We start from the raw sequence: 9007 nt of genomic DNA, 5'->3' as shown, positions 1-9007 counted from the left end.
TTAATGAGTTGGGGGTATATTTATGGGGTCACATGAAAGGAATTATGTAAATGCCCAAATGTTGGAGCAAGGAATCATAACATGATTCCAGATAAATGAGAGATATGCCTTGCATTTGTAAACTGTGAGAAGTGTGGGTTTTGAAAAGGGAAGACAAAAACAATAAACAAAAAGCCAAGAGCACAGGTGCTTTCTCAGGCAAATGATTTTCAGAAAGGAGGAGATAAAAAAATGGAGGAATTGAAAATTAATTTTCTTCAAACTATTCTTGTCTACATAACCATCGGTGAGTCTTTTTACATGAGTAGAAATAGCCAGACTCCAATTTGAATTCCACTGGCATGGTGGAGTCATAGGTACTCAAACTAATTCAACCCAAGATCAGGCAAAAAAAAAAAAAAAAACAACTCAAAAGAAAAATAAAAGTAAGTTTGAAAGTATGGCTGATCTCTGCCTGTTATTCTTATGAATTTGTTCTTTAGGCTACTTATTCCCAAATATGTCTGTATATTGGAACCCCCTGGCGGGGCTTTACAAATACTGATGCCTAGGTGCTGCCCAGATGTTCTGATTAAATTGGTAGGGGTTGCCTAGGCATGGAGATGTTAAAAACTCTATAGGTGATTCCAATGTGCAGTTAAGCGTGAGTCAGAATTTACTTTAGGAGGGATGCAATGAAGCAAGAAACAATAGTGCTTATGAGATAAATCTTTAGGTGAAATATGTCAATGATTTTGATGATTTCCCCTCAAAATTGACAGAGATGTGGAAATGATGGAATAATTAGTAAGACTTTGAGACGGTGGTTGCTTTTAGAACAGCCTACAGCAACTAAATGGATGCTACGAGAAAAATTTACTTTTAAAAAATTAGAGGAATTGGTAAAATAATCCAGAGAGTTGTAAGGTAGATGCAAAACCATAAATGCCTTATTTTATGGGCACTCTAACAAATACTTGTAGGCAATTTTGTTTCTAGGTGATGTAAAAGTAACTTGAGTTTGGAATCCAGGCTCCACCTTTATATGCAACTCCATTGTAAACTTTGTTTTTCTACCAGTAATGTGGCACATAAATATTCCACATAATAGTAAATAACTACAATTATTCTGAAGCATGCTTCAAGAACTCCACCTTCCCATACATATTTCCATAAAATTTTGCTTGCAACTAATTATTTCCTTAGGATTTGTTACTAAAAATGAAACCTACTAGAGTAAGTGTTTTGGATATTTTTAATCGCTTGGAATATATTAACATGTTTATGGGGGAAAGAAGTTTATCTACCTGTAGTTTAAAATAATAAGTTATCTGATAAACTACTTAATAAATTTTAATTCTTTGGACAGCAAACTTTAAAATGGTGAATTTTGAATTGGAAAAAATCATAAGTCTAATTCCTATGCAAATAAAATCCTGTTTTTTTCATATTTCTGATTAATTTTCTTTTAGCTTTTACAGCTTCAAGTACATATTCTATATGTAGAGGAGAGGATATAGGAAAGTAAGTAAGTCATAGTAGATTAGTTTCATATTTATTAAGGCTGTGGGAGCATGCAAATAAATTGAAGAAGGGAAATATTAATATAGCTTCATTTATGAGTTACATATTTCTGTCCTGCCATATTTATAAGTAAAAGGAAGAGATGGTGGCAGCAAAAATGCTGAAATATTAGTGTTAGTTGTCTCAAGTGTTTTTTTTCAGGTAGTACTGAAATTTTAACCAGCAGCCTTCCATATTCTCTAAAATTATAAAACAAAATAATGTTCAAGAAGGCTATTCTGAGAGTGTGGGACTTCGCTCTCTGAGATAAGAATGCATGTCATCAGAGAGCTAAGGTGTACTTTTTGTCCACAAAACAACATGGTTCAAGGCAAGAAGACAGCAGTGATCACCTTTTGCCAACATTGGCAGGAGCCATGAGACGTGTCATTGGTATTCTTCAGCTTGCAGCAAAATTCACTAAAATAAATGGCTGATGTCAATATCACCTATGTCACTGAGTTCATTCTCAAGGGAATTACAGACCGGCCAGAGCTCCAGGCCCCATGCTTTGTGGTGTTTTTCATCATCTATCTGGTCACAGTGGTGGGAAACCTGGGGTTGATAACTTTAATCAGGATTGACTCTCGACTCCACACACCTATGTACTATTTTCTCAGTCACTTGGCCTTTGTTGACCTTTGCTATTCTTCTGCTATCACACCAAAGATGATGGTGAATTTTGTTGTGGAACTCAACATTATTCCTTTCCATGCTTGTGCAACACAACTGGGCTGTTTTCTCACCTTCATGATCACTGAGTGTTTCCTTTTGGCTTCTATGGCTTATGATCGCTATGTAGCTATCTGTAGTCCCCTACACTATTCAACCCTGATGTCAAGAAGACTATGCATTCAATTAGTGGCAGTTCCATATATATACAGCTTTCTGGTTGCCCTGTTCCATACCATTATCACCTTCCGTCTAAGTTACTGTGGCCCCAATGTAATTAACCACTTCTACTGTGATGACCTCCCTCTCTTGGCTCTGTCCTGCTCAGACACACACATGAAGGAAATTCTGATCTTTGCCTTTGCTGGTTTTGATATGATATGTTCCTCTTCCATTGTCCTCACCTCCTACATCTTTATCATTGCGGCCATTCTAAGGATCCGCTCTACCCAGGGGCGGCGCAAGGCCATTTCCACCTGTGGCTCCCATATGGTGGCTGTCACTATTTTTTATGGAACCTTGATCTTTATGTACCTACAGCCCAAATCAAATCACTCCTTGGACACAGACAAAATGGCATCTGTATTTTACACAGTGGTGATCCCAATGTTGAACCCCCTGATCTATAGTCTAAGGAACAAAGAGGTGAAAGATGCCTCAAAGAAAGCCTTGGATAAAGGTTGTGAAACCTTAAATCTGTTAAAATTAAGAAAATAATGATAATAAATACTTTATAATATGCAAGAAGGTAAATAAATCCCACTTCTTCCTGATGACACTTCTTTTATTCTTTCCTAATGGATTGAAAATATAACTGCACTTCAGCAGACCTTGACCTTTTCTACAAGAACCCAGGCCTGGGTCTGGAAGTCAGTGTGATTCAAAGAATCCCATTCAGACCATTGCAGCCTTTATAGACCACTGAAATTATGGTCAAGTACACCCTCAAACACACATCTGTGTATCTCAAGCAAAGGAAGCAGAATGTTTTTGTAAGAACTTACTACTCTGGAAGTAGGGCTGCCTGAGTTTGAATGCTATGCTCTACATTTATTAGCCACCTTGGACTATTGACTTAAAAAATACTTTAAAAAATACTGAAAAAAAAAATTATGACTCTGTCTCTAATTCTGGAAAGTAAAAGGACTGAATTCATTGGTTTGTTTTAAAGATGAAACAAGTCAATATTATGAAATTCTTACAACAACATCCTGTGATAAGTGCTATGTATGTTTTTACTATATAAGTGTTGTTTGTTGTATATAATTAAAGGTAAATTCATTGAGTTCTGAAAGGCTTATCAGTCTTGAAGAAAGAGGAACAAAGTTTGGTTAGGTTTCTACTACCTTCCAGGCAATCAAGTAGTATCAAGTAGTCCTAGTTAATACAATCAAATAAGCCTAAGAAATGTCTAAGACTTTACCTGTGGGCCTCAATTATGTATAAAATGCCTAAGTTCACGTAACTAATAATGCGACAATTCTTAATGTAAATTTAAGTCTATCTGAATTTTGCTTCCTTGACAATAGATGTTAATAAAGGTATTACAACATAGATAATCTAATCTTAAATGTGTCATTATCAGATTTTTAAATATAGTGGGAAGACATTTGTTTATAAGAAATTGTGTTATTAAATGAATGAATGAGTTCAACGTACTTATACATTTGTTCAAATAGAAATGATCTTAAGTTATAATGTTATCTATCTATGCCTGCTATTTATTCGATTGCCCTTGTAGGTTTGAGACATGAAATTTGACAAAAATAGCAATTTATAAGATTTTATAATTTTTATGTTTCATAAAAAGCAATTAAATTAGCTTTTAATGTTATCTTATTATTTTAACATTTTAGAAGGAAATTATGATAGTTTCAGTAATTATCTAGAGTATAGTTTGAGGTTTGTAATGCAGGTGACTATTTCCTCTTCTGTTTTTAATTTGTAAATAACTCAGACTTGCTGCTAGAGGTGCTGTGAGAATCATGTGAGTTGAATGGATTCTTATATTTTTAAAATAGGTTTGATGGAGAAGTGTGGTGTTTCTATTCACTACACTCTTCCTGGTAGATGTATGTTTATATGAATAGATACACACATTCTCATATATCACATACAAAACACATTAAAAACATCTTAGCCAGTCTCTTTCAGCAGGTGAGGAAATTCGGACCTATAAGTCTTGACACTTCTTTCCGTTTCACATAATCGTTACACACAATGCTTAAGTGCTAATTGAAATGACATTTTCATTTTTTAATACAATTGTAATTCCTTCCTTTTAGTAGTCACTTCTTAAGGCAAACCTGGCTTTTCTCTGGGATGTGGACTAAGAAATTAAAGTGCACTTGACAGACTTATTATTTAGTTTCTTGTTGGGCAGATGCACACAGGTCTGTGCAGCCTCCAAGACTATACTCCAACAACTGCTCTAGGTGCCTGGGCTCATCCTCTCAGTCAAAATATTGAAATCAGAGCATCTGGGTGGCTCAGTTGGTTAAACATCTGACTCTTGATATCAGTGCAGGTCTTGATCTCAGGATCTCAATCTCAGGGTCATGAGTTCAGGCTCTGCATTGGCCTCCATGCTGAGTAGAGAGCATACTTTAAAAACTTTAAAAAAATAACATTCTCCATTTTGTCTCCAGGCGTATTTAAATAAAATGTTTGTGTTTTGACCCTTCCTTCTGTTGTCTCTCTGGTGTTTTTGTGAAGGGATATAGAATTAAGGAGCTGATTAAAAAAATTAAAAGCATATAATCCATCTTGGCTGTGTTCAAAATTAGTGAAGAACATGACTCATTTCAGAAGGTTTGGCCCCAAACGTGAGGCTTGTTACTCCTACTTTTGTGGCATATAAAGCTCCAGTTGCTTATAAAATAAGGAAAATACTCATCTCTCAAACTAGTGTATGAGCACTTAGCAATATATGTGAGGACCATGGTACAATCATTGGTACCTAATTTGGGGTTGGTAAGTACCAGCTTTATTATCATCATCAGTGACATGGACCATCCCTGAAGACATGTTCCTATAGATAAAGGATATTTTTTTGTAACTATAACTGATTAGTAGTTTACATTGAATAAAAATCCAAACAATTGTCTTGTTATATTGATACTAAAAGTTTTAGATTTTCTATTAGATTTTCTTATTTTGGGGGTGTCTGGGTGGCTTAGTCAGTTAAATATCTGCTTTTGGCTTAAGCCATGATCCCAGGGTCCATCCATGTAGGATGGAGCCCTACATAGGGCTTCCTGGTCTGTGGGGAGACTGCTTCTCCATTTGCCCTTTTCCCTGCTTGTACTCCCTCTGCGTGTGTGTGTGTGTGTGTGTGTGTATCAAATAAATAAAATCTTTAAAAAAAGATTTTCTTTAATTTGACTACTCTTCACTTTTTTTTTTCAGTTTGTTGATTGAAGACTTACTTGTCCTAAGAAGAACTGTGCTGTTTATGTATAACTTGTTTTATTTGAACAAAAAACCATTGCTCAGTTCTAAAATTTTTGCACTAACACAATAATATTAAGAATAATACAAGTAAAAATAGATGACATTTATTATGTGTTCACTGTTGTTTGGCCTAATTCTATGTGTTCAGCATTTATAAACTCCTTTAATATTCTTATCCATACTAAGAAATAAGTCACACACATTGAAGTTTGATATGTGAAAATTGGATTTACAAGGTCGAGAAATTAAGTGGTCTTTTACCTATTTTACCTTCCAAAAGAATAATTTAAACCTGTACAAAGTTAAAATTCCTTAAAAACATGCTTTAATTAAAATAATTCAATTGTTTTAGAAGCACAAGATTTTCAGGAATATATGTAGAATGTAAGTCGTCTGATAAATATAATGTACATTTTTTGTAATACTTCTAACTCCCTCATACTCTCAATTATATTTCTTATTTATGTATTAGTTCAGAGGAACCCATTTTTTTTCTATATTTTTTGACCTCAAAACAATAATATTAGAATTTAATCTATGAAGAAGAACCACTAGTTATTATATATTTATAGACTCGTTCCCTGCTCAGGACTTCTTTTTGGCACTAAATTTGGTCACTAAACAATTAAACTAAACATAGGGTATCGGCATTTTATTATGTATGTATTCATACAGATTGAGGATTATTCAAGATAACTTCCTAAAAGTCTCAATTCATTCATTTTTATTTTTAAAAGATTTTATTTATTTATTTATTTATTTATTTATTTATTTATCTATTTATCTATTTATTTATTTATTTGAGAGAGAGAGAGAGAGGTAGAGAGAGAGAGAGAAAGGAGCAGTATGGGGAGGGGCAGAGGGAGAAGCAGACTCCCCACTGAACAACGAGCCAGACACAGGGCTTGATCCCGGGATCCTGGGATCAGGACCTGAGCTGAAGGCAGATGCTTAATCCACTGACCCACCCAGGAACTCCTTTAAAGTCTCAATTTATAGACAAGAAAATTGTGCTTCCACTTGCTAAGATCCATAGGTTCTAAACCAAGGCAAGTTCGCAATAGCAAACCTATTTTTGTGACATCAAAGTGTGGAAGTGAAATATGGCTAGGCTTTATGGAAACTGTTAATAATCTGACTTTTCAGAGAGATGGGAGATTATAAGAAACATTTGAAGCTAACATCACTGGTAGGCAAAGGGATGATAAGGCAGGAGGTCTTCAGCTCCATATGTGATGACCTTTCTCTCTACTCTTTTTTCCAGTTTATGAACAACAGGGGAGATATATTTTCTGTGCCAGACTAAGGCTCATATATCTTTCCAATTATTTCTTAAACTTGTGAAATTTTAATTTAAATCTGGACTTTAGGTGACATTTTTGTGAATCACCATTCAGTATTTTAAAAATCCCAACATTGTATAACTGTAGTTGGAAATCAGTATTTTAAAAATCCCAACATTGTATAACTGTAGTTGGAAATAGAAGATAGCCATTAAAAAATGAAACTTCATAGTTGGGCAAACTTGACCACAAATCTTGTCCCCCCCAATTATTAGATGTGCATTGTGTTAATGAATTACATAAACTGTTTTGATTTTTTATTTGTTTGTTTTTAGATACCTGTCTCAAGTAGGGTGCTAGGAAAATTAACTGAGAAATTAGTTAATGTAACTAAACTAGAGCACTTCTGTAAGCACCTGACACATGGAAAAACATTCAATAGAAAGACAAACAGAATATGATTTCGCTCATATGGAATTTAAGAAAGAAAACAAAAAAAGAAAAAGGGAGACGAAACAAACAACAGACCCTTTCACTATAGAACAAATTGATGGTTACCAGAGGGAATATGAGTGGGAAGATGGGTGAAATAGGTGTTAGAGATTTAAAAAAAAAATCGGTGTTAGCGCTACTTTTACTTTGAAAAGTTTCAAACTAAATAAATTCATTATTTATTTGTCTATTCATTGCTAAAGGTAACAAAAGTAGCTTAATTCTTTCTTCAAGAAAAGAGATGCTTATTTTAATAGCAGGAGTGAAGGAGCCTAAAAATTTCAATTTAAAATATCTTCATAAATACATGATACAATAGAAAATTTGAAAGAATTGAATTGTTTTAAAGATCACAATAAAATCATTTCTTAGCTTTTATATTTTCACTTTGTTGACTTTGAAATGAAGCATGTCATGTTGCCAACTATTTTGTAAAATCTAAAACCTAATAAAAGGGATCATTGATACAATAACAATGTTAATAATGAAGTATAATAGTGACACTTATGAAATGTTTGCTGTGTTGGGAACCATGCAATGCCCTTTCTCTTTAAAGATTTTCTTTCTTTCTTTCTTTCTTTCTTTCTTTCTTTCTTTCTTTCAGAGAGAAAGAGAGAGAGAGAAAGCCATGAGGAGGGGGAGGGGCAGAGGGAGAGGGGCACAGAGACTCCCTGCTGAGGAGAGCCTGACACTGAGCTCAATCCCAGGACAGCAAGACCATGACCTGAGCCAAAATCAGACGCTTAATCGACTGAGCCAGGCGCCCTGGGGATGCCTTTATATTTAAAGTCTTATTTAATCCACATAAGCACTCCATAAGCACTCCTTTTGCAATTAGGAAACCAAGATACACAAATGTAAAATAATTTACCAAGGGCAACAGTTCTTGGAAAAGCTAAGATAATTGCCAAACTGTGGGAATAAAGAGTCCACATTCCTAACTACATACTTATATTAAATAGGCAGTGAATTATAATCATGTAAAGTGACTTCACTAAACTCAAATGGTACAAGATCAGTGTCACTAAGTAATGTCAAGGTCGCTCTGTTGGTGCTATTTCTTAGCTAAATGCAGAAAGTATTAGGGAAATTATCTATAGTGTTAAACCAAAATTCCTTGCTATTAACTTTGACGTGTTTTCCAGATTATCTATGCAGCAACTTGAAATACAAGATACCAGATGTTGATCTATTTCAGTACAACCCATTTTTTTCAATATGACACAGAATCCAAATAAAGCCACTATTCCCCCATACTCTGTTCCTTTGATTTTGGAGAAGATGTCATGGTCAAGCAGGCTTAGAATTCTGCCCCTGCCCCCCCAGCTCTCTCTGGCTCTCACTCTTTCACTCTTTTCTTTCTCCTTTTACAATTCAATAACTTAAAAGTTATAGAATGCTTTTCCTATGGAATCACAAATGGAACAGTGGGTAAGACATATCCTGATTGATTGAACTTGAGCTCTGAAAGTGAGGAATTCAAACCTATCATTTATCAGCATTGTAACTCTAGGTAAGACACAGCTCAAAGTCCTCTGATCCCTTCCGGTCCAATGCTTTTTCAG

The 9007-nt window shown here is 34.7% G+C and overlaps 1 protein-coding gene across 1 annotated transcript; it reads left to right on the top strand.

The window, feature by feature from the left end:
- Nucleotides 1–1971: 1971 nt before the first annotated feature.
- On the top strand, nt 1972–2931 carry OR8U3 (olfactory receptor family 8 subfamily U member 3). The gene has a single exon (XM_077864440.1). It carries the CDS (start codon nt 1972–1974, stop codon nt 2929–2931), a length of 960 nt encoding a protein of 319 aa, XP_077720566.1.
- The last annotated feature ends 6076 nt before the right edge of the window (nt 2932–9007 follow it).

This window comes from Canis aureus, chromosome 21 (genome assembly GCF_053574225.1).
Source record: "Canis aureus isolate CA01 chromosome 21, VMU_Caureus_v.1.0, whole genome shotgun sequence".
Classification (NCBI taxonomy): Eukaryota; Metazoa; Chordata; class Mammalia; order Carnivora; family Canidae; genus Canis; species Canis aureus.
The sequence above is the reverse complement of the archived record's forward strand: the minus strand, read 5'-3'. Positions and strand labels throughout refer to the sequence as shown.